Source organism: Rutilus rutilus (genome assembly GCF_951802725.1).
Source record: "Rutilus rutilus genome assembly, chromosome: 8".
In the NCBI taxonomy this organism is placed as follows: domain Eukaryota; kingdom Metazoa; phylum Chordata; class Actinopteri; order Cypriniformes; family Leuciscidae; genus Rutilus; species Rutilus rutilus.
Genome location: NC_140222.1, coordinates 7,988,576 through 8,015,424, shown reverse-complemented (window position 1 = coordinate 8,015,424; position 26,849 = coordinate 7,988,576). Strand labels below are relative to the sequence as shown.

Below are 26,849 nucleotides of genomic sequence, written 5' to 3'. Positions count from 1 at the left end.
TTAAATGTCTATAGAATCATACAATTTAATTTCTGTTTTATTTTTTGTACTTTCAGTAGCAACTCGAATGTAAACTAAACTAAGAATTGTTGCATTAACAGTGAGAAGAAAAAGAAAATCTCAGAAAACCTGCTCAAAAATAAATTACAGTCAAGGGTAATAGGGTATAAACAAATTAGAAAAATTAAAAGTTCTTTATATATAAAAAAAGAGGATAAAAAAAGTTTGTGAGGAAAAGTCCATAAATTATTCAAATCATAGTCGGGATTACAGCTACTCCATTTAGATAGTGACACTACATTTATACGCCATTTAAATCAAAATTCTTAAAAAGTGACTTTGCTTGTCTTTAAGGGAATTTGTCCATAGACATAATATTATGTCTATGGCTTTGTCCACAATGGGGCGCCAAATTACAAGCGGTGAAGCGGTGTCATGACGACGACAAGTATGATTCATTTTAGCGAATCGCTGCGTTCGCGCGGCTCTCTATAAGAATCGATTCAAAGAACTGATTTATTTAAGTGAAGTACTTCGTTAAATACTGATGTCAGACTCAGACATGTTTTTACTGGTCGTAGTTTCTCCACAACAAATACTTTATAATTACAATTCTTAAAGGGTTTTTGCTTGTTTTAAAGGGACTTTGTCCAAAACGGGGTGCCAAATAACAAGCGGCGAAGTTGTCATGACGACGCGTTGACAAGAATGAATCATTTTAGCGAATCGCTTCGTTCGTGCGGCTCTCTATACGAATCGATTCAAAGAACTGATTTATTTAAGTGAAGTGTTCCGTCAAACACTGCTGTTTATCTCTACGTTTTTCCATCAAAATAGTGCGTTGATGATATGTGAAACTTTACTTTACCAAATCATGAATTGAATCAGTTTAAAAGATCGATTCGGATTTCGGACAGTTTACTAGTTTCAGTCAAAACACAAGAAAGATATTCAAAAAAAAAACTACGCTAGAGAAATAATATCTTTACAACATGTAATATGTATTATTAACGGGCATTTAGTCTCGTAATATAGTTACGTATTACGTATAGTGCGCGAGATCTGTCCGCGCGCACACTTCCTCGTGCAGCCGCATCACGGGAGTGGAAACACCTTCAATACGTTAACACGCAACTACACACAGTAGAGGAAGAGAGAGAGAGGGAGAGAGGGAGAGAGGGAGATAGAGAGAAAGAAAGAAAGAGAGAGAGGGAGAAAGGGGGCGGTGAATCGTTTGCCACCCGCATACTTTCTTTCTAAACGTCCTCTTCTCTCCCGAATCTCTAGTTTTCCTCTAACATGGCTGCGCTCTCAGCCTGGTTCTGGAACGAGCGCTTCTGGCTTCCGCACAATGTCACTTGGGCGGATCTGGCCGACCCCGCGCCCGGGGTGGAGTACCCGAAAGCCGGCCACTTGCTCTCCGCGCTGCCGCTGGCCTTGGGAATCTTCGCAGTCCGGCTCATATTCGAGAGGTATGGTTTTAGTTTGATGGCAAGCTGTTTAACGTTAGTGTGTTTGGCAGTCATTTGTCCATCAGGAAAATATCCTTAACTCACCTGATATTTTAGTCTGTTAAACTCGCATCACGTGCTTCCACAGGTCTTATATTGTAAACGGTAATGGATGCACGTGTCTTAACTTCTAAATGGAGATGTTTTGGTAGGTCCATTTGGGCTGGTTGAACATGAGAGACATTTCAAGCCCCCTGGTCATGAACTCCCAGCCAGCCAGATGCATCTGTCAGCTGACCAGCTTAAGGCCTAGACTCAGAAAAGAGGATTGCATTTATTGTTCATTGCTTTAACGTCTTATTTCACCACTACCTTCACAAACTCATTCTCTCTCATGCTTGTTAGGGGACTAATACTATCAGGCAGTAGTGTCCGAAATGAATGATAAAATGAACAACACACCTTTAGATGAGCCTGTGCTGTATGCATACTGTATGAATAAGTACAGGTTCGTGTCTTAAGTATGCTTTGAATTCAGGCGTGCTTGAATGGTAATGACATGTGTTTGTGTCTCACTGTGGGAAAGCTTGGTTTTAAAGGGATAGCGCACTCAAAAGTGAACCGTATGAACTCATCATTGGCTCACCCACATGTTTCTTGCTCGCTTTTTGATGCTCATTCTTATGTGGGACACGACAGGAGAGCTTTGTTACAATGTTCACGCTGCTCTTTTCCATACAATGAAAGTGAATGGGGACTGGCGCTACCAACTCTGGAAATGAGTGACTCCTGTGCTTTGCGAATAATGACTTAAATTAATTTTTGCTCGTTAAACTATGCTTATAGAAGAGTGCATTACTCATACGGCTGTTACTTCATCAGCTTGAGTGTGAGTAATTAAGGACAAAATCCTAATTTTTGGGTGAACTACTCCTTTAATAGACACACTTACCATAAAAAAAAGTCACTATGCAAGTTGCACCAAACTCTAGGCGTCATAACATGATTCTGTTATGTAAGATGCACCGTCGCTCTATCTTCTGTTGGGTTTCTGCTGGAAGCACATTTAGCGTTTTTTAACGAACATTTTGGATTTAGGACTAGAATAGGCTGTTGTTCTTAAGTGACTTGCCTGGTTAAATAAAGGTTAACTAAGAATAGGCTGCAGAAACATTCCAGAGTTCGATGGGTGGGATCTCGTTTGACGTCTAAAACCCAGTTTGCATGAGAAAAAGTGCATGGTTATGCTTACAAAGAAGCACTGTGGTGTTAGATGGAACTGTTTAGCATATTGCTCAATATATATTCATGTTTCATGGTATTTGAATGGTGCTTTATTATGTCCAAAGACAACTTATTTGTTAGTCTGGCTTAGGAGGTTCGTTGATGTGAAGTATGATAAGAATGAAGATCTCGAGGAACCTGTTAGGAGAAACTTCTTAAGACGTTCTCTTTCTTACCGATCCAGTTGAGGTGAGAGTATTTGGTGGCTGTGGAGTCTGGTCACACCGGTTCTGTTTAAACGGTTAAAAATGTATATTTGACAAGTTTCGCTCATGGTTTGTGGGCGAATCACTAAAAATAGCAAGCGAAACTAATCCTCAGAATTAGATCAGACGCAAGACATCGGCCCAAGTGTGGTTGGTTTCTTCTTATAACTGTGATACTTTGAAATATCTGTGTGCTTAAGGTTAATTTTGTTTGTTTTTAAGTTCAAAAGATAAGATTGAAGTATATAAAGTCAATTATTTCCATGATATTTGTTTTGGGTTCAGTTTTGCCTCGGTTGGATATCTTTGTCTTTTACCATGTAAGACACATTGTGATTTTTAGAGATGCTATTATTGTTTTTATTACTGTTTTGAATTAATTTTTACTTTTAGATTTTCTGGATTAATTTTAATTTTAAAGGTTTAGTGTTTAATTGTGTTTTTGTCATTTTTATAAATTTTTTAATATAGTTTGAATTGATTTTATTTTAATGAATGAAATTTAGTTTTAATTTAGGCCTAGTTATTTTAATACATTAAGTTAAACTAAATGAAAATAGATGAAATTATAGATGAAGAAAATATTTTTTATTATGGTTTCTTCGGATTGATATCTTCGGAGCCCCTAAATGGACGTTGTGATTGAATAAAATATGGAATGGAGGGGAACATTGTTATATTAACGCTTTTGTGTTCTCTCGCAAATGATTTGTGTTCCCCGACAAACTTTGCATTCGCTTGCAAAGAAAAGTTTTGCGAATTAATGCAAAATTTCTCTGGGAACGCAAAGGTTTTGTGAGCGAACGCAAAGTTTCTCGGTTAAAATGCAAATTTTTTACGAGCAAACACAAAGTTTCTCGGGTGAAACGTAAAGCTTTTGCGAACAAACACAAAGTTCCCGGATGGAACGTAAAGGTTTTGCAAACAAACAGAAAGTTTCTCAGATGGAGACGCAAAGGTTTTACGAGCGAACGCAAAGTTTCTCTGGTGAAACGCAAAGCTTTTGCGAACAAATGCAAAGTTTCTTGGTTGGAAAGTAAAGCTTTTGCGAACAAATGCAAAGATTCTCGGATGGAGTGTAAAGGTTTTGCGAACAAACGGAAAATTTCTCGGATGGAAACGTAAAGCTTTTACGAGCATAGCAAAGTTTCTCGGGTGAAACGTAAAGCTTTTGCGAACAAATGCAAAGATTCTTGGTTGGAACGCAAAGGTTTCACGAGCGAACGCAAAGTTTCTCGGGTGAAACGTAAAGCTTTTGCGAACAAATGCAAAGTTTCTTGGATGGAGTGTAAAGGTTTTATGAGCGAACGCAAAGTTTCTCGGATGGAAACGTAAAGCTTTTGCGAACAAATGAAAAGTTTCTTGGATGGAGTGTAAATGTTTTGCGAACAAACGGAAAGTTTCTCGGATGGAACGTAAAGGTTTTGCGAACAAAGTTTCTCAGATGGAACGTAAAGGTTTTGCGAACAAACAAAGTTTCTCAGATGGAATGTAAAGGTTTTGCGAGCAAATGCAAAGTTTCTCGGATGGAAACGTAAAGGTTTTGCGAACAAACAGAAAGTTTCTCGGATGGAATGTAAAGGTTTTGCGAGCAAATGCAACGTTTCTCGGATGGAAACATAAAAGTTTTGCGAACAAACAGAAAGTTTCTCGGATGGAATGTAAAGGTTTTGCGAGCAAATGCAACGTTTCTCGGATGGAAACGTAAAAGTTTTGCGAAAAAACAGAAAGTTTCTCGGATGGAAACATAAGGCTTTCGCAAGCAAACGCAAAACTTGTAAGTGAGAACGGAAAGCATTGAAAAAGTGTTTTTTTTTAATACTTTTTTTCATGGCTGTGTAGTCTGGTCACACCGGTTCTGTTTAAACGGTTAAAAATGTACATTTGACAAGTTTCGCTCGTGGTGTTTTTTTTTTTTCTCTCCCATCCCACCATGTCCCTTTCGTAGTTTAGTAGTTAGATTCACCTTCAGGGGGAACCTAAAGCTTCGTTTTGTGGATTAGCAAGCCTTAAGACTCCGGACGGACCTCATTCTTGTAGAAGAGCTTGTAAATATTCAGCATCGCCCCTCGAGGAACATTCAGATGATGCATTGATGGTTTCTGAAGCAGATTGCCAATCATTCAGTGTCATGCATGAACATACTACATTGAATTGGACCTCTTTTGTTGTGCAGGCCAACTTGAGCGTTGTCAGGCACGCCCGTACCCCTGTCATGTTTCACGATGTCTTCATGTCTCGGGCCTGACCGAGCCCCCGAGGAGGCCAATTAGCATAGTTGGTCCAGAGGGGGTTGGTCTGGTTTCAGCAGGACGTTTGCATGCAGTCGGTCAGGATGACATCAGCAGTCTCTCTCTCTTCATTTATTCATCAGCGGTGACTGCCGCTCACAGATAGTGTTGATGTGCTTTAACATTGAGGAGGTGCAGCACACTTAGAGGGTGTTTAACATCTAAACCTGAGACCTTCATGATTAGAGGGGTTTTTTTTCAGCGATGAGAATTTATGTCCTAGTGGTTTATTTTTATTACACTTTTATTACTCGGGTAGTGTTAAGTTATTTATAAAAATATCCCCATTTATAAATTAATCCCCAAGATTTATTTATTTATTTTCTGGCAGAAAAATGTAAGTGTGCTTTTGGCTCGATATTACGTGCTTTTTGTGTTTCTTTATTCCCTGAGGACTCAGAACATTCATTCAACCTTCATTCGCTCCAGAGCAATTACTCATTCTCACACACACACACCCACACCCCCCCACACACACACACACTCTCGCACAAGGTCTTATTCACACAGCACTTGTTTGGGCTCATTCTCTCAAAGGAATGTGTTGAACTGTCGTGCCGATAACATAAGATCATAATGACTCCTCAGGAGTGACTTCTGGCATTCAGAGACGGTTGCTCAAGAGGTTACGGCTCTGGAAATGTGTCATCACCCGTTTCCAGGATCCTTTCCTCTAGAGTTCGGTCTGCCACTGAATAGTTAATGCTGTAGTTCTCCTTCAGGCAACTGTTGCGCTGTGGGTCAATGGGTTTTTCCGGAGTTAAATAATGTCTTCATATGTGTCAAGCTGTTTGATTACGTCATTGCATGCAGCTAACAATCAACATATCTCATTGCATTATGTTTACATAGGAAATATGAGTTATTTTTCTGCTATATTCATCTGCTATATTTTTTTTAAATTTGACCGGTTTCAATTCTGACTGTCACTTTACTGAGTTGAGTCAACGTGCATTTTTTTTTTATCTCTATCTAAACCAAGGGATTTCCCTTATTGAAAAAGCATGATTTTTTTTTTTTTTTTACAGCCACTGAAGTAACGGTTTTTTTTTTTTTTTACATTTTTAGTCCATTTAGTATTTGTTATAGGCCTATTTAGTAAATTGTACTTGAATAGAGTTGTGGCCAAATTTCTGATTTACTGATGCATCACATTATTTAGAAAATGAATTGTAAATGAAGTTGATGCATGTAAATATACCTCACGATTCTTGAACTGAATCGTAATCAAAAGTCTGATTCCATGATACATGCCATCATTTATTAAAAAACTGCGCTTTAACTAAATCAGTGTGATCAAATTTCAGTGCATTCTGTGTTTCAGTGAACATGTACACTCAAAGCTTTAGCTAATTTATCTTAAGCAGGCCATATAACAGTGAATGCTTAGTGGATGTGATTATCAGGATTTTGTTACGTGTTTTATTAATGTTAACCTTGAGCTGTCAAGTCGTTTTATTGGCCGTTGAGTTATCAAAAGTCTCTTTTTGTGGTGTCATGTCGCACGCAGGCCGAGTCTCCGCCCCCTCAGGACATAATCAGGTCATGTTTCATTTATCAGACGCGCAAATCGAGTTAGTGAGAAAATGCCAAAGGCTGTTAGCCCGTCCGTCCTGGCGTGGAGAGAGTTTGCATGCGGCGCTGAAACACAGCAGCCAAAAACTTGAACAATTCAGAAACCCTACAGTGACAACATCAGCTAAATCTGTGCCAGAAATGATGTGTGTGTGACGGCAGTGACGTAATCTGCATGAATCAGGTGTTGAGCTGGTACTGATCTCAAACTTAATCCTGTTTTACATCTAAATCAGAGTTTTAAAGCTGGTGTTTGTTGATGGTCGACGTTGGGTGGTCTTTATTTTTGTTTCAGAAAGTCTTCAAAACCAAATCTGATCCAGAATGGAAATACACTCTACTTCCCTTTCAATAGTCTATTTAAAGAAGTACACACTTCCAAAAAGTGACGTTCTCTAAATATACTTTAGTTAAGATGCATTTACTTAAGAAAAAAATGACTTATTTTCTGAAAATTAGATTCAAATCTACTTCATTCAAAAGGAAAACAAGATTATATTCCCATACTTACAGGTATCTTTTCCTGGTTCAAGTATAAACTCAATTTTGATGAATTTCTCAGTAAACCAGACTTAATAATAATATCGTGAGTCATTTTCCATCTCAAGTAAATTTGTATTGATATTTGTAATGGTAAACAGGACAAATACTGAGGAAAACCTTTTTTTTTTTTTTTTCACAGTTTAAACTGATAGTTGTGTGCAAATATCCGGCTTTATATACCCAACAAAAGATCACGTGTGTGTGTGCGGTGACAAGGCTTTCTATTGTCTCAAACTAGGAAAAGCCCTCGTCCCACGTGGAGGAGTCTGTTCTGGTTTGTGTCTTCAGACGTCCCACCAGTTGCAACCCACTTTCCTGAAACAAAACACAGACGGACATGTGACTCGACAGGTCAAGTCCGGCTACTAACTTTAATGAATGAGATTTTTTTTTTTTTTTTGCTGAGACTGGCAGCGCCGATGTCGGAGATTAACCCGAGATTGTACTGTTTAAATCTTTTGTGTTTGTCTGTTGAACTAGCTGAGATTTAAGCAAAGCTCCACCAGTCAGCAAGCTAATATTTAGTTCAGGCCCATCTGTCACTTTGACCCTGTCGTCATAAAGGGGAAGATTGTGAATGTGTCAGACAGGGAATGACACTCTTTACGCAACGTGGTTTGCGTCTTAGACTTGTGAAAGCCAGAAATGCCAATTCTGAGACACTTAAAATGTCTTTCCTTCTTGTTTTAATTAAAACACACTGGTAAAGTTTGCTTTTTATGCTGAGTGTCAGATTCCACAGTTTAGTATGTCGTTTGTAACATGCCGGGAGACATAGTTCATCAGCAATTGCCAATTCTGGGTTAATAAACGGCTCAAATTGGCGTATTTATCACAGAGATGTTTTATATTAAGTTTAAAAGTTTTAAATTAAGGACTTTGACCGCATTAACTTTGTTGTCATGGACAGTTTTATTTAAATATTACGCTTGAGGGACGATCTGTTTTCAGCAAGTTTTTTCCCCCAGTATTTCAAACCCGTATTGAATCTGTACATTTCGTTTACAATAAATGGCAATTTAAATGGACCGAATGCATATTTAACTAACTATATGAGGCGAATCCAGTACTAAATCAAGGACTTAATTATTGTTATGAATTTGAAAACAGATATGACCAGGTTGTTTATACGAGGAGTCGAATTGGTCACTCATTCATATTTATTGAAATGGAAGGAGAAACCGGTTTCTGATTTGTGTAAGAATTTCTTGTGTACATCATATTTTAATAGAATGTCCATTTTTAAATTATATTTGAGAACATTTTATGAATGGGCCTTTTAAAAAAAGTTTCTCCTGGATAGTTTTAGAATTTCTATCATATATTAAATTGAAAGATTCTATGTAAGTTTTATCATTACTGTTAATGTTATTGGTATATATGTCTGTTTTTGTATATTGATTGTTGTTTTTTTTAGACAAAATTGTTAAATTATTGTAAACAATGTATTGAAGTGATACTGTAATCATAATTCTAATTTGTTTTAAAAGTGAAATGCTGTTGATTACCATGAATATATCCAATGCTGCTTATGGCGTTAAATCGTAAATAAATACATTTGCCAGTATATATTTTTAGGAAACATCTTTTTTGACCGAATAGCCATTGTTGCAAAGTAGATTCACAATTTCCAATGTAAAAAGTAAAATACAGTAAATATGTAAATAAAAAATGATCAATTCATGTTTTTTTTCCACATTGTTTTTATTAAATGAACTACATTTCATTTTTTTTTTATTGTACAATACTACCGTACATTGTAAAACTAAAACATTTCACATTATTAATTGTTAATTTCACCAAATGTACAATAAATGGTAGTAAACGGCAATATGTGCCTACATACAATTTTACTAAAACTTACTAACATTTCAGTGAACATTTTTGTCTGCGTTTTAGAAATTCAGTCAATTAAATAATTAAATGTTTAATTCCATTCAAAGAACTGAATTGTAGAAACTCTATTGGCATTTTTGCTGTTAAAGTGTGTGATTTCTGTCACACTAGTTTTGCTGAAAAGTATCGCAAAAATGTTTGTTTCGAACAGGTTTCCAGGCTTCTTCTGTCTCCCATTGGTCAGACAAACAGATCTTCCCGTCTAAAACTTACATAATTGGTTTGAATCAGTTTTTTGTTATATCTAGCAGTTAGGGATGCTAAAACAGTGAAATGTTTTTAAAAAGTTTTCTAAGAAATCAAACTATAAATGGCTAAAACACACATGGTATTAGTTGCATCACCGACACGAAATGTCTTTTTTGTTTATCCAGGTTTCTTAGAAAATCATGTTCTTACTGAGTTTTTATAAAAAGCCCCTTTAAACAGACAATAAAGTGTTCATAGTGTGAGATAAAGCTCACCTGACACTGTAAGATGTTCGGGATCAAGCCTTGCAAATGTGTTTCCGGTATCCACTGACAGTTTTCATTTATTCACTTGTTTATAGATCTAAATGAATCTGAAAAGCCACAGTCATACATCTTCCCGTCCTTAAGTTTTCTCAGCAGCTTCTGGCGTTCATTAATCAGTGAGTTAAAGTGATTTGTTTTGCATTCAGTGGAGTTTTAGCAACATAGCTGGATTTTGCTGGATTTGAGTCAAATCTTGTTCTACGGCTTCAGAAATGCTCCTGATAAAGACAATGTGTTTCAGACCCGACTAGCCACATTTCTAAAGTTTATGTTCTAGATCACAAATATCAGCTGAGAATTCAGGGAAGAACCTGACCCCTTTTTAACTAAGTTTTTGGAGGATTTTGTTGTGCGTTTTTCAAGCTAGCAAGTCAGTTATTAGCACCTCTACTTGACCGTTTGATTGTCAGTGTGAGAAATCTCTCATGTTTGTAACAGAAACAGAATAAGACGAGTTACACACTGAAGCTTAATCCTTCTTGTTAGAAGGTTATCAAATCACTAAACTAAGTTTGAGCAATAATAACGGCAATAGTATCAGTATCGGCCGATATCTGATGATTTATAATGTTATCGTTATCGGGCCGATATATTAAAGCCGATAAATAATGGATTGTTTCCTTCATCTGAGACGCTTCAGATGCGCACTGTTTACCATGATGGTTTTGAATTGCTTGAAATATGATTGAAATCACTTCAAAAAAGGAAAATACAGTGAAGTGTGCGGCACAAATCTGTCATATAGGCTACATAAAGTTATAATGAGAACGTTATAATTGTGTGCTTGGGACGTGGCTTTTAATGCTGAGATTTTTGTTTTTGTGATCATGCCCTGAAAAATTATATAAAAATTTGGATTTAGATTTATCGGCCAATATATCGGTTATCGGCTTTCAAATATTAAGAATTATCGGTTATCGGTATTTGCAAAAACTTTTCAAATCGGTGCATCCCTACCCGTAATTTATATTACCTGTACAAGTTTGTATTGGACCTGTTGTTAACACTTTACTTAAAGCCTTTATGTATAATGCATTATAAAAGTATTTTAATGCATTAATTATGCCTTGTAATGCATCTTATAATGGTCTCATGAATAATCGTAACCACTGTTATATACATTATACACCTTAAATGCTGTAAAACTTAACAAACAAGTTGTCAGATGTAACAAGGAATCTGTGAATATTTTTAACTTTGGTTACAATTATTAATGAAAAGATCATGCATTATGATGTATATTCCTTTATAATGCATTATAGATAAAGGTTTTAAGCAAAGTGTTACCGAACCGTTTTCTGAAATCTACATGGTCAAATCAAATGTAGTTTAATCATTATAATTAGCTTAAAGCTAGATGTGGTTTTGACTAGAAGTAGATCAATGTAAAACAAGTTGAGTCTCAGTCTAGATTAGTAGCAACAGCATGTAAATGGCATGAATTCTGTCCTGATGGATAAGATCCTGTTTTTCCTCTGGTTTCCTCGTGCAGGTGTATCGCAGGTCCGTGTGCCTCCATCCTTCAGATCCAGACGGAGTCGAGTCGGAGAGCTCAGCCCAACGCCGTCCTGGAGAAAGTGTTTACATCTATCACAAAGGTATGCTTTAGCGTCATGGAAAGAAAGCGATAAGCCTTGAGAAGACGGTGCGTTACTGTGATTTACCAAAGGGTTTTGGCTCAAACTGAAGCAAACTCCTAAAACTTTTGAAATAAGACAATAGCAATATGTGACCCTGGACCACAAAACCAGTCACAAGGGTAAATTGTTTGAACTTGAGATTTATACATCATCTGAAAGCTGAATAAATAAGCTTTCCATTGATGTTTGTTAGGATAGGACAATATTTGGCCGAGATACAACTATTGAAAATCTGAGGGTGCAAAAAAATCTAAACATTGAGAACATCGCCTTTAAAGTTGTGCATTTATGTTCACGATTGTGTTGCATGCACTCACAAAAATATATTTTTTATATATTTATGGTATGAAATTTACAAAATATCTTCATGGAACATGATCTTTACTTAATATCCTAATGATTTTTGGCATAAAAGAAAAATCGATAATTTTGACCCATACAACGTATTGTTGGCTATTGCCACAAATATACCCGTGCGACTTGTGACTGGTTTTGTGATCCAGGCTCACATATGATAAAATGTGTTTTTAATCATAAACATTTATTCAGTGTCTTATTCCTGGTTTTGCTCTTTCGAACCCGTTGCTCCTCTGCTGTGCCTGTGTTTTATGAGACCAACAAAACAATGTCATCATGCAGGCCTTCAACTTTAGCCGAGAAACTGTGGATAGATACAACTCGAACAGGTTTAGCATTACCTGACAGATGAATAGAGTAGAGACTCCATTGGGGCGTAAAGTTGTAACTTTTATCTTTACAATAACCAATGACTTCAAAGACCCGTTCTGTCGAACTGCTGTAAATCATCTTTATCAGCACTGAAGCTGAGGCGTTCTGTTATGAGTTTACATCTTATCTGATAATTTTAGTGTAGATAAAGCTGTCAGTATGTGGCCTCATTTTGCATTTGTCGTTTTGCTGGTTATTCTGTAGGTCTTTAGATTTAGGTCATTTCTATGTACTAACTCAAGGCAATTTGTCACAGGGTTTGATTTTTATTAAAACTAAAATGTATTTATTTACTTTTGTTCCAGACTTTAAAGTGTACAATGTAAAAATCCATAATAAATATAGTTTATGTCAGTTTAAAACTAAGAAATTAAAGAAAGAAAAAAAAGCTAAAAGTAAAATGACATAAGATATTATGTCTTGTTGTTTTCTGGGTTAATAAATCAAAAGTAAGCGAGTTGTAGCTTTAAAAAAAGCTAAATTATCTGGCAATGGGGTAAGAAAAAATAATCTTAATTCAAACAGAAACTAGATTATTTTTTCTTACCCCATTGGCAGATAATTTTGCGTTTTTAAAGCAACAACTCCCTTAATTTTGATTTATTAACCCAGAAAACAAGACATAATATCTTATGTCATTTTACTAGTTTAGTGAATGCATCTTGATTTAAGAATTTTTAGATATTTGGACAGGAAACAAGACAAAAATACTAAGTAAAGCCTTGTTGCGTTTGCATTTTCTTTTTTTTTTCTTTTACATAAACATTTACACAAATTACATCTGTAACGTAATTTCTACAACAAAAAGTTTTTTTTTTTTACCTCGTAAAGTTTTATTAAAAGTTAGTATACTTGTTTACCAAGACTAGATATAATGCATGAACTTATAATGTAATAATATAATAACATAATGCATTGAGATATAATGCATGAAATGTGTAAAAAAAAAAAAGGTAAATATCTATTGAGAACAAAAGTTTTACTGCAAGTCATTTCCAGTCAAGTTGCAATTTTGTCAGTTAATGCAATAGGCAAGGCAAGGCAAGGCAAGGCAAGTTTATTTATATAGCACATTTCATACACAATGGCAATTCAAAGTGCTTTACATAGAAGAAATTAAAATAATAAAAAGAAATAAGAATAATTAAAACAGTTTAGAAGAATACAAAATAAAATACAGTACAAACAGTCGGACGAACATTGGCACAGTGCTCATTCAGTAAATGCATAGTTAAACAGATGTGTTTTGAGTCTGGATTTGAATGTGACTACTGTAGGAGCACGTCTGATCTCCTCTGGAAGTTGGTTCCAGCTGCGGCTGGCATAATAGCTAAAAGCGGACTCGCCATGTTTAGAGTGAACCCTTGGTATTTCTAGCTGATATGATCCTAATGATCTGAGTGATCTGTTGGGTTTATATTCAGTGAGCATATCTGCAATGTATTGAGGTCCTAGGCCATTGAATGATTTATATACCAGTAATAATACTTTAAAATCAATCCTAAATTTAACTGGGAGCCAGTGTAAAGACCTGAGGACTGGTGTGATATGTTCATATTTTCTGGTTCTGCTCAGAATCCTGGCGGCAGCGTTCTGTATGAGCTGCAACTGTCTTATGGTCTTTTTGGGAAGTCCAGTGAGGAGTCCATTACAATAATCCACCCTGCTGGTGATGAAAGCATGCACAAGTTTCTCTAAGTCTTGTCTGGAAACAAAGCATCTTATTCTTGCAATATTTTTCAGATGATAGTATGCTGATTTAGTTATTGCTTTGACATGACTACTGAAACTAAGGTCTGACTCTAGTGTCACACCAAGATTCCTGACTTGATGTTTAGTTGTTTGACCCCTAGAGTGAAGGTATGCGTTCACCTTGAGAACTTCATCTTTGTTTCCAAACGCAATGACTTCAGTTTTGTCTTTGTTTAACTGAAGAAAGTTTTGACACATCCAACTGTTAACTTCATCAATGCATTGGCACAGGGAGTCAATGGGGCTGTAATCGTTAGGCGATAGGGCTAAGTAGAGCTGTGTGTCGTCTGCATAGCTGTGGTAAGCAATTTGGTTCTTTCTCATTATTTGGCTCATTGGGAGCATATACAGGTTGAACAGGAGTGGTGCAAGAATTGAGCCTTGAGGGACTCCGCATGTCATGGATGTCCACTCAGACTTATGGTCTCCTATACTCACATAATAACCTCTCCCATCTAAGTATGACCTGAACCATTTTAGGACTATCCCAGAAAGACCCACCCAGTTTTCCAGCCTGTCCAGAAGTATGTTGTGATCGACAGTGTCAAATGCAGCACTGAGGTCGAGTAGCACCAGCACTGATAATTTGCCTGAGTCAGTATTTAAGCGAATATCGTTTATTATCTTTATGAGCGCTGTCTCTGTGCTGTGGTGCGGTCGGAAACCAGATTGAAAATTGTCAAAGTATCCATTTGAGCATAAGAATTTATTCAGCTGATTGAAGACAACTTTTTCAATGATCTTGCCTATGAAAGGAAGATTTGAGATCGGTCTATAGTTGCTTAATATGGTCTTATCCAGATTGCTCTTTTTCAGGAGGGGCTTGACAACTGCAGTTTTCAGGGAGTTTGGAAAACTCCCAGAGAGAAGTGAAGCATTTACCACTACTAGAAGATCTGCTTCTAAACTGTTTAACACACTTTTGAAAAACGATGTGGGAAGTGTGTCAAGAGCGCAGGTTGATGTTTTAAGGTGCTGTATGGTGTCTTCCAAAATTTTGCCATCAATTTCTTTGAAATCAGACATAGTAACCACTTTCTCAGGTGGTTTGATCTGTCTGACCCCAGCGCAAGTCAAGGATGTGCTGATCACCTTTCTGATATTATTGATTTTCTCAGAGAAGAAAGAAGCAAACTCACTGCACTTGCTGTCTGAGAGCATTTCACTGGGAATCTGGCTTGGGGGGTTTGTCAGTCTCTCTACAGTAGCAAAAAGAGTGCGTGTGTTGTTTAAATTGCTGTTTATAATATTTGAGAAGAAAGTCTGTCTAGCTTTGCCTAGTTCCATATTGAAAGCATGAAGGCTGTCTTTGTAGATGTTATAATGGACTACAAGTTTTGTCTTCCGCCACATGCGCTCTGCTTTTCTGCATTGTCTTTTCATATTTTGCACTGCTGTTGAGTTTCTCCAAGGTGCCTTTTGTCTGCCACTCTTCTTCCTGACTTTAACAGGAGCAATATCATCAATTACACCTTTAACTTTTGAGTTAAAAGAATCAAGGAGAAAATCAACAGAGTCAGCAGATATGCTTGGTGTTAAGGATATAGCCTTCATAAATAGGACACTAGTGTTCTCATTTAAGCATCTCTTCTTGACAGACACAGATCTAGCTTCAGTGGCAGGAGAGATCAATATATCAAAGAAAATACAGAAATGATCAGACAGTGCTACATCCTTAATAACAATAAGTGTAAGAATATTATTAAAGTGCATGGATTTTGGGATAGATAAATAAAATTCTAGCAATGAAATTAAACTTTTTGCTGCCATTTTGTTCCTTTTTTTTTTTAAACATCATAACTGCCAGCATCACTTCCACAACAGAGTGATGGAAATGACATTTACGCCCTTTTTCTTTGTGTCTTCTAGTCGCCGGACTCGCGGCATTTAGAAGGTCTGTCTAAACAGCTGGACTGGGACGTGCGGAAGGTCCAGCGATGGTTTCGGCAGCGGCGGAACCAGGACAAACCCGGCACAAGAACCAAGTTTTGCGAGAGCATGTAGGTTTTCAATTTCTGCTAGTGCACATGCATGCTAGTTCATAAGCACATAGAATATAATGAAAGAAAATATGCCATCCAAAACCTCCGAACCGAAAGCGATGAGGAATTTACCAACAGTATTTGCACTTCACCATGCTTCAGGTTTCCAGCATAAGCTAGATTCCTACACAAGCTAATAATTCATCTTGGAGCTGGGTGTGAGGAATTAGTGAGGAATGTTTTAACATTTCAATGGAAAACACTTCTTGAACTTGTCTCATCATAGTTACACCAGAAGTGATCTAGATTTGCCGTAAATTATGTGTGAATTATGTTAATGTTTGACAGGTTTTTTTGTCCTTCACTTGGGGAAATTTTTACACGTTGACACCATTGTGCACTGGTGCACATTCATATTCATATTTTCATATTTTGTACACTGAGTTGTATGATGTATTTTCTTATTTAGCAATATCAAATGCATTTGTTGGCAAACAAATATCCGCCCACATCCTCTGTGATTCACAAGTAAAATATCCACGTTTCTCATCACACTTGATCAGATTCATTGGATTTTTTTTACAAATGCCTTTAAAGGGATAGTTCACCCAAAAATGAAAACTTCCCCATTATTTACTCACCCTGAAGCCATCCTTGGTGTCTGACATCCTTAAAAAAAAAAGAATAAAAAAAAAGGCTTAAATAAAAAAATGTCCTGGCTCTTCTAAGCTTTATAATGGCAGTGAATGGGCACAGTCCATAAAAGTGCATCTCTCCATGATAAAAGTGCATCTGTCCATCATAAAAGTGCATCTATCCATCATAAAAGTGCATCTCTCCATGATAAAAGTGCATCTATCTATCCATCCATGCATCTAAGTGCATGCACTTTTATGATGGACAGAGGCACTTTTATGATGGACAGATGCTGTTTTATGATGGATAGATGCACTTTTATGATGATAGATGCACTTTTATGATGTACAGATGCACTTTTATGATAGATGCACTTTTATGATGGAGAGATGCTGTTTTATGATGGAGAGATGCACTTTTATGGACTTCAAAAAAATGGTGCCCATTCACTGCCATTATAAAGCTTGAAAGAGCCAGGACATTTTTTAATATAACTGATTGTATTCGTCTGAAAGAAGAATGTCATATACATTTAGGATGACTTCTAAACTTTTTTCTGACTTTTTTATTTTATTTTTGGTTGAACTATCCCTTTAATGCTTCCTTTTTGAGTGCAAAACTCTGTTTCCTTCTATTATGCGTGGATGTATTTGAGTATCTGTGATTGTGTCCTGTACCCGCTCCATCTGACGCCGCTGTGATTTCTCTGCAGGTGGAGGTTTACATTCTATCTTTATATATTTACGTACGGGATCCATTTCCTGTGGCAGGTGAGTTTCAGCTGTACCGCTCACTTATGTTTTTTCTGTCATTATTATTATTATTAACTGTGTGTGTGTGTGTGTGTGTGTGTTTCATAGTCTCCCTGGATGTGGGATACGAGACAATGCTGGTACAACTACCCCTATCAGGTAATGCTTCGAATAATGCCAGATTGGGTTCAAATCAATCTTGACAGTGAATCATTTGCCAGAAATGTTTAAATCATGTGAACCGTCCACAATATTAGAGCATATAAAAGAAACCTCACGAAACCCAAGAAGATTTGTTCAACAACAAACGCAACAATTTATTAACTTTTACATTAATAAAGTGTACTTTTAGGGTTGTTAAAAGTGTTTGCAGTGCGACATTATTTTCATGACAAGTACATGTTCACCCCAATGTAATGATATATTATTTAAATTGTTTATTATATGAATATACAGACCCTTTCCAAAAAAATTTAATATCATGGAAAAGTTTATTTATTTCCATAATTCCATTCAAAACATTAAACTTCCATAGATTATAGATTCAGGGCCCACAACTTAAACGATTTCAAGTATTTAGTTGTTTATTTGTACATAATTTGGGCTTCCAGCTCATAAAACCCACGAAAACAGGATTTAAAATTTTTTGAATATTACATGAAATCACACAGTAATTACACAATAATACCATGGTCATTGAACCAGGTTTTGGTCATTTTGGCAGTGTGGGCAGGTGCAAATCCTGCTGGAAAATGAAGTCAGCATCTCCATAAAGCTTGTCTGCTGAAGGAAGCATGAAGTGCTCTGGAAATGTCCTGGTAGAAGGCTGCGTTGAGTGGACAGCACAGTGGACCAACACCAGCCGATGACCAACACAGACTGTGGAAACTTCACACTGGACTTCAAGCATCTTGGATTGTGTGCCTCTCCATTCTTCCTCCAGACTCTGGGACCTTGGTTTCCAAATGAGATGCAAATTTTGCTCTCATCAGAAAAGAGGACTTTGGTCCACTGTGCTTTATTAAATCCAGAGTCAACGCAGCCGTCTACCAGGACAGTTTCAGAGCACTTCATGCTGACTTCATTTTCCAGCAGGATTTGCACCTGCCTAAATACTTGAAATCGTTTAAGTTGTGGGCCCTGAATCTATAATCTATGGAAGTTTAACGTTTTGAATGGAATTATGGAAATAAATAAACTTTTCCATGATATTCAAATTGTTTGGAAAGGGTCTGTATTTAAAAGTATTGGTGTCATGAAAATTCATCTCAAAATTATATCATAATTAAGAATATAAATTTATTGCATTACTGTATAATAATTATTAAATAGATGCCTTCATAACATTAATGAGAATCACAATGGAGAATGCAAAAAAAGTATTTGTAATAATGAGGAAATTGTAGTCATGAAAAAAAATCATATTGCCAAAAAAGGATTATTTTTGAGGATTTAGGGAACAAATGTATGGAAGCTTGTTTCCGCCACTGAATAATAAATAAATAATAATAATTGTGACTTTTTATCTCGCAATTCTGACTTTTTTTTTCTCACAATTGCGATATATCAAGTCAGAATTGTGACTTTTTTTTTTAAAGTCTCATTTGCGAGATATGAAGTCGCAATTCTGAGAAATAAAGTCACAATTGCATGATATAAAGTCGCAATTGCGTGTTATAAAGTCAGAATTGTGAGATATAAACTATTCTGAGGTAAAAAATTTTTTTTAAAAAAATCTATTTTTTTTCCTTATAATTGGACTTTATATCTCACAATTCTGAGTTTATATCTCACAATTGTGAGAAAAGATGTCAGAATTGCGAGATATAAACTCGCAATTATGTGTTATAAAGTCAGAATTGCGTGATATAAAGTCTCAATTGTGAGAAATAAAGTCAGAATTGCGAGACGTGAACTCGCAATTGTGAGATAAAAAGTCGCAATTATCTTTTAAAATGTTTTATTTTATGGCGGAAACAAGCTTCCATGTAAATGTGCTCAGTTGTCATGAAAAAACAAACAAAAAAACTTAAATATCCTAAAATGACCTTTATTTTTATTATATTTTTACTTTTTTATTTTTTTATTTTGAAAATGTGTTCTGTAGTCATGAAAGAAATCTCACATTGGCAAAAAGTTACTCATTTTATTTTGTTTTATTTTTATTTGTTATTTTATTTTATAATGAGGATTTAGGGAGTAAATGATCTTGTGAGTCATGAAAGAAATATCACACTGCGAAAAAAAAAAAAAAAAAAAATCCTAAAGTTCCCAAAATGGCCTTTATTTTATTTTGTAATGAGGATTTGTGGAATAAATGTACTTTGTATTCATGATAAGTTTTATATTGCAAAAAAAAAAAAAAATCTGACATATTAACAGTGTCTTCGATGAAGTTTCTGCTCTATAATGTGTGTGTGTGTGTGTGTGTGTGTGTCTATAGGTGCTGACCTCAGGCCTGTATCATTATTATGTAACAGAACTGTCCTTCTACTGGTCGCTCATGTTCTCCCAGTTCACAGACATCAAAAGAAAGGTCAGTGTTTGCCATTTTAAAAAGCAAACTATTGTGTTTTAATCCTATTATTTCATTTACTTCTCTCCCTCCAACTTCCTGCAACATCTGAAATGTGATGTTGCTTGATAATGCGTAACGCAACAATCTCGCGTCAGCAGTTTGGTCATGTGATCTAGATTTGAACTAGTCCAGACTGTGTATTGGAGAGGAAGCTCGACAGCTGTCAGACGCACATGGCTTTTGTTTGTCTGTGGTTGATCTGTCAGTCTCACCATTCGCCACTCGTGAAGACAAACAATCCCTCTGTTTCACTCGGGTGACCGTCTTCAGGGTGTGGCGTGTCTATTTGTATAAGATAAAGCCCGCAGCAATACCATTCTGTGGCGAGAGATTTGTATAGCAAGATACAGAGAGAAATCATAACACATATAGTGTTCCTCTTTATTTAACAAATCTGCAGAATGCAGGTCCTGTTTGTGTTTACACAGGGAACCTGTCAAGCTGAAAGAAGTTTCACTTTTTGTATTTATTTTGCATAATATTTTCGTATTGTGCCGGCAGTGGCCGCGTTCAACATATGTCTTGTGTACTTGCAGGATTTCCTCATTATGTTCATTCATCATCTGGCCACCATAAGCCTGATCAGCTTCTCGTATGTAAATAACATGTTGCGTGTGGGAAGTCTGGTCATGTGTGTTCACGACACCTCTGACTTCCTGTTGGAGGTAAGAGCACCTGCAGTTCTGCTTCTCCAGAGTACAATATTCATTATTATATTTATAAACCAGCATTTAAGTGAGGGACTTCATGCAAAATGACTTGCTAAACTTTTTTTTTTTTTTTTCAGTGCTACATAAATAATTAACTTTTAACTACATTTTCATGTAAAATTGCACTTAAAATGACTAGTAGTTTTATTCAGTGCTGCTGTGTGAGTAGCTTTATTAAAATGTATGATTATATATGTATATATTCGGGGGATAATGCATTATATTATTATTTTTGCATTGGAATTCAACATTTCAATGAGAGTTGATGACCAATGTAGTATTTATGAATATTTTGAAGGTTTTTATTTTAGTGTTCCATTTAGATTTTTCATTTTGTTGTATGTTTTTGTCATTTCGTTTTCATAAATTTTAATTTTAGTAATTGTAGTACCTCAACTTAAAATTAATGAAAATTAGAAATTTCTGAAATTAAATAAGTTGTTCATGTTTAATTTTATTTCAGTTCATGTTTATTTAATTTCTAGGTTTTAAATATTTTTTAGTTTTAGTTAACAATGATAACTAAATTGATGATTTAATAATTTAAATTATAAAATGATCCAGTTGATGATCTGGATAAAAAAAATAAAAAAATAAAAACTCCCAAAATTACCAGTATTTTATTGTTTTATTTAGTTCCGCATAAAATGATATTTGTTTGAGCATTGATGTTTAATCTCAATGTTGTTTTTTTTCCTTTTTATGAATAATTGTGTGTGTTGTTTGTTCTCTTGTAGGCTGCAAAGCTGGCAAACTACGCCAAATACCAGCGGTTATGTGACTTCTTGTTTGTGGTGTTTGGGATAATCTTCTTTGGGACAAGATTGATTATTTTCCCCTTCTGGTCAGTATCACATCATCTGAGTGAGTGAGTGAGTGAGTGTGTGTTTGTTTGTGTGTGGAACTTTTGATTACCCGATGGGACACTTATAGTCTTAAGAAAAAAAATGCAAGTGTTTAAAGAGCTTTTTTTTTTTTTATGAATACTTTGCATTTTAAAATAAACTTTTTCAGTAGTCGCTATGTAACTAACAGAAGACACCATTTTAAAATTGTGGCACTTTTAATGAAGTGATGTGCAACACTTTGTTTTACTACCAAATTATATGTAATATCTAATTAATTTAACTCAATATTTTGCGAGTTCCCGAACCTAATGCATGATGGGATACGCTTAGCCTTGAATACCGCTCCGAAACTGTATTCAAGATAGTGTGGGTTTAGTGCATTTTTTTAGACATGGAATTTTTTTCTTGCACACTTACTTTTTTTTATGAAAACTGCTGTGATGTGTAGGGTGATAGAAAATACAGTTTGTACAGTATAAAAACCATTACGCCTATGGAGAGTCCCGGTAAACCACATATTCAAGAGTGTGTGTGTGTGTGTGTGTGTGTGTGTGTGTGTGTGTGTGCGCGCTCATTTAATAAGCCAATGAGCTGTCTTTGAGCTGCGCTGACGGCCTCCTGCTGAGAGTTGAAACCCGAGCGGCTGGATTCAGTGTCTGGGTTCTGATGTCACGATGACTGAACCGACACTGTGATCCACATCCAGATCATGTGACCTCCACTGCAGACATGACACTGAATCAGGACATCACATCCTGCCGTCTGAGAAAACATCCAGAAATTACTGTTATATGCTATTGTTGTCTTAAATGTAACTTTTCATAGTGTTGTAAATTACTTTATATAATACTAATTGCATATTAATAATCTCTAAAACAAATTACTTTATATAATACTACTTGCATAGTAATACTTAATTAATAATCTTAATAGTAAACACAAGTCATCTATTAGGGAAAAAAACAAGAATCAACTTCCGTTTTCATTACTGATACTTTGGTCCAATTTTCCAAAAAGTGATGAATGAATTTTATTTATGATATAGTATAAATATTATTAGTATACAAAATAGTGGAGCTGCACGATTAATCGTTGAAAGATGGCAATCTCAATTCAAGCACCCACGTGATCTCCTTCCTAAATGATTCAGCTGTCTATTAAATCTGACACAATCACAGCACAATATTCAGATCTGTGTTCGCGCTGCTGCTGACCCAGAGAAAGTACTGGGATAAAAGTTTGTATATAAACACTGATTGTCTATGGTTGCACTCAAAATAGAGCAAATCCTTTTGAAAGTAACTTGGCGCTTCAAATAACGCTTGTATTAATTACATCATTACACCGACAAGTTGGCGACAAATGACTTAAAATGTGTCATTGAATCATTCATTCAAGTGATTCGTTCAAAAACGCTGATTCATCCAGTAATGATTTGAGTGAGTCATTGAATCATTCATTCAAGCGATTCATTCAAAAACACTGACTCATCCAGTAATGAAACAAGTGAAGTATTTGAGTGAGTCATTGAATCATTCATTCAAGTGATTTGTGCAAAAATGCTGATTCATCAAGTAATGATTTAAGTGAATCATTGAATCATTCATTCAAGTGATTTGTTCAAAAATGCTGATTCATCCAGTATTGAAACAAGTATTTGAGTGAGTCATTGAATCAAGTATTTGAGTGAGTCATTGAATCATTCGTTCAAGTGATTAATTAAAAAATGCTGATTCATCCAGTAATGAAATAAGTGAAGTGTTTGAGTGAATCATTGAATCATTCATTCAAGTGATTCTTTCAAAAACGCTGATTCATCCAGTAATGCAACAAGTGAAGTATTTGAGTGAGTCATTGAATCATTCATTCAAGTGATTCGTTTCAAAAACACTGATTCATCCAGTAATGAAACAAGTGAAGTATTTGAGTGAGTCATTGAATCATTCATTCAAGTGATTTGTGCAAAAATGCTGATTCATCAAGTAATGATTTAAGTGAATCATTGAATCATTCATTCAAGTGATTTGTTCAAAAATGTTGATTCATCCAGTATTGAAACAAGTATTTGAGTGAGTCATTGAATCATTCATTCAAGTGATTCGTTTCAAAAACGCTGATTCATCCAGTAATGAAACAAGTGAAGTATTTGAGTGAGTCATTGAATCATTCATTCAAGTGATTCGTTTCAAAAACACTGATTCATCCAGTAATGAAACAAGTGAAGTATTTGAGTGAGTCATTGAATCATTCATTCAAGTGATTCGTTCAAAAATGCTGATTCGTCCAGTAATGAAACAAGTGAAGTATTTGAGTGAGTCATTGAATAATTCACTCGACCCGATTTTAGTTTTTTTTTTTATATTTCATTCAAATCAATTAAACATTTTAAAAAGACTGCAGCAATTAACATTTTATCATAAGTTGTAGTAAATTACATGTTATTTTGTTTAGATGTCTGTTCAGAATCATGGGAGAATCGTGATTCTTTTTGAAACACAAAAAAAATGTGATTCTCAATTTATCCAGAATCGTGCAGCTCTACAAAATAGTAAGCGTTTATTATGGATATTTTGTTAAATGGTTAAAATGATTACTGTGGAGAGTTTAATCTCATTTTTGATTGAGCTAGAGCTGCTCTCATGCCATTCTTGTGGTGTCTCTGTGACTGTTGCAGGATCCTGAACACGACGCTGTTCGAGAGCTGGGACATCATCGGGCCGTACCCGTCCTGGTGGCTCTTCAACTTCTTGCTGCTGGTCCTGCAGGTTCTGCACATCATCTGGTCATACCTCATCGCACGCATCGCCTTCAAAGCCATCATGAGAGGAAAGGTGCGCAGACATCACCTCGTTCTGAGACACTCTTTCAGGACATGATTCTGTGTAGTTACACGCGTTTCCTCCTCTTATCTCTCTCTCCTGCAGAACTGGTTTGTCTTTTCCTTCTCTCACTGGCTGGAAGGCTGTTCCTGTCTTTCTGCTTCTGTCCTGATAGAAATCTTTCGTTCTTTCTGCTAAACTCACTCGCTTTAGAGTCTTTCGCTCTCTGTATCTTCTCCAGCTGTAAGTTTTGCTTCTTTACTTGTTTTCGGTAGTTGTCCCAGAATGTGTGTTTAGCCCTTTCGGTCACACTCAGCAAATATTTAAGATTTATGCATTTGAATTGCATATTAAATGAATGTGCCGTTTTAGCATAATCTAATACATTTCATGTGAATATTTGCCAGCTATACGGTACATAAATGAAGCAGATAATAGAACTACTAATAAACTGAATGAGTTTTAGTTGCACAATAACCAGGTTATTATTACGAAAATCAATTTTTTATACTTTTGTTTTTCTTTTTTCCGCCATATTTAAAATTGAATTGTTTTTGCAAGAATTTACGCTGATTCGAAGAATTTTGAATATATGATTATTTAAGTAAACTATGCCATAATTTTAATTTCTAGCACAGCAATCTTACCTGGTTCATTTACGCATGACTGGCAAATATGCGTCACATTAAGTCTATCAGTTTGGTCAGTGCTAAAACCGTGTAATCCAAATGGGTGTAAATTTTATATGCAATTACATAAATGTAGTGCATTTTAGACATTTTGGCTTCACCCTAATGATATGAAACTTGGTGCCTTTTATGGCACTTACTATACGACACACTTAATAAATCATGGACATCGTTAGAAAAGGCGAACAAAATGGCCACACTTAATATCGCCATAGGAAACGAATGGAAAATATGAAATTCACAGCAATTTTACTCAAGAAACCAATCAAAATTGAGTAGTCTTTTATTAAATCTGAATAATAGCAAATGGTTTAAGGATTGTTTTGGACTTACCTTCTTCAGTTAGACAAAAACATTCAGATTTGAGTGCAAATTTTGAGGACTTTTAAGGCTTTTAAAGCACCCAAGCGCCCCCTTGAGGAAGGCAGCCACCGGTGTATTGAACCCATGGAACTGAAAACCGACCATTTGATTGGTCTATTCAAATGCATGAGATGATTAAACAATGTTTATACATGCACACTACATCTAAACCTTTAAAAGAGCCACAGCTAATAACCCAAATGTGCTTCCAGGTGTCCAAAGACGAACGCAGCGACATCGAGACCAGTTCGGACGAAGAAACTGACACAACCTCCAAAGAGCGACTCAAAACGGGCGCTCGCAGTCATTCGCCGAGAGGAGAGAACGGCACCAATGGCCATTTCGGCCCCAAATCCTGGAGCCAGAACCACAGCGACTGGTGACGCTCCCTTCCATGTGGCCTTTGCACACACAGAACTCGTGTCCCGGAAATATCCCAACGGGACCATTTCTCATCCCTGTACCTCACTCCAACACCAAACACCAACTAAACATCCTGCTGTGGGACTTCATGAGACTCGATGACGGAGTTTGGGACGCTATTCCAGTGATGAGGGGACACTAATGACAATATGGCCACTATAAGAAGCTTGTGAAAGAGAAAATGATTAAATTAGTCATATCTGCATTCCTTCGTTTCCACGTTTCGGGAGCTGGGAAGACGTTTCTTCTCCGCGCTTCGCGTTTTACTGAAGTCAGGGAAGAACGTTGTCTTCAGATTTTAATGGTCAGATGTACTTGAGTTTCCATATACTGTTGTTGTTGTTGTTTTTTTTTCCGTTGTTTGTTTTGGTTACTGATGTGTTTGTAATTTGTTTCCTGTGCTGTTTTTCATTTGGCTTTTTTATTTTTGGAAACCAAATAAGGTTATTAAAATGAAAGATGGGTCCTGTAATCAGATGCTTCTTGATTAATAGGTGAGCTTTCACCTTCCGTTTTATGAACAGGGTAGACTGAATGAAATCAATTTGCAAATAAATATAATTTATAAAATGATCAGTCAAACTAGAAATGTTATATTGAAAGGGTGATTTAAGGCTTGACTTTACATTTCTAGTTCTCAACTGGGGAAAAATGGGTCTTGATCACAAAGAGCATGGAAAAAACAACAACGCCGAATACAAATTATAATTAATAATTAAATTGTTCAAATATGTAGGTTGTCTGAAATAATATCCATGTTCTGAACCAGTTGAGAACGACTGTTATGGTGAATATAACTGTATTTCTATATTTCCAGTTGTCATTTTAATTTTAGCAATTTTGTTGTGTACTTTAGTCATTTTGATTAGTTTTTTATATTTATATTTTGCATTCATTTATATTTATTTCCATTTTAGCTTCAAGGTTTTGCGATTTGTTGTGTACTTTTACCATTTTATTCGTTTTTATGTTTCTTTTTTTGCTTTAATTTATATTTATTTCCATTTTAGCTTTAACTTTTAGTAATTTGTTGTGTACTTGTATCATATTTTTTAAAAAAGTTCTTATTTTATTAATTTCAGCTTTCATTTTAGTACTTAAATACTTTAACTCAGTTACTTGCAGTCTTGCACATCAAAATTTCTAATAGAATTTAAAAGCTTAATA

At 35.7% G+C, this 26,849-nt stretch overlaps 1 protein-coding gene across 2 annotated transcripts; it reads left to right on the top strand.

Moving 5' to 3' along the window:
- Positions 1-1,037: 1,037 nt before the first annotated feature.
- On the top strand, positions 1,038-26,733 carry cers5 (ceramide synthase 5). Of its 2 annotated transcripts, XM_084416205.1 has the most exons (11): positions 1,038-1,472; positions 11,254-11,359; positions 15,752-15,882; positions 17,213-17,270; positions 17,361-17,411; positions 19,696-19,788; positions 20,367-20,495; positions 21,278-21,384; positions 24,063-24,219; positions 24,313-24,450; positions 25,472-26,733. In XM_084416205.1, the coding sequence occupies exons 1-10, from the start codon at positions 1,300-1,302 to the stop codon at positions 24,403-24,405; spliced, it is 1,098 nt and encodes a 365-aa protein (XP_084272331.1). In that variant the 5' UTR covers positions 1,038-1,299; the 3' UTR covers positions 24,406-24,450; positions 25,472-26,733. The 2 variants fall into 2 exon arrangements, with proteins under 2 accessions (XP_084272331.1, XP_084272330.1); XM_084416204.1 differs by lacking the exon at positions 24,313-24,450 and having other exon boundaries at positions 1,047-1,472.
- Positions 26,734-26,849: the final 116 nt, after the last annotated feature.

Coding starts and splice junctions, on each gene's coding strand:
- cers5 (XM_084416204.1), top strand. CDS start 1,300: ATGGCTGCGCTCTCAGCCTGGTTCTGGAACGAGCGCTTCTGGCTTCCG. Junction 1,473..11,253: donor GTCCGGCTCATATTCGAGAG/GTATGGTTTTAG, acceptor TTCCTCGTGCAG/GTGTATCGCAGGTCCGTGTG. Junction 19,789..20,366: donor TCACAGACATCAAAAGAAAG/GTCAGTGTTTGC, acceptor GTGTACTTGCAG/GATTTCCTCATTATGTTCAT.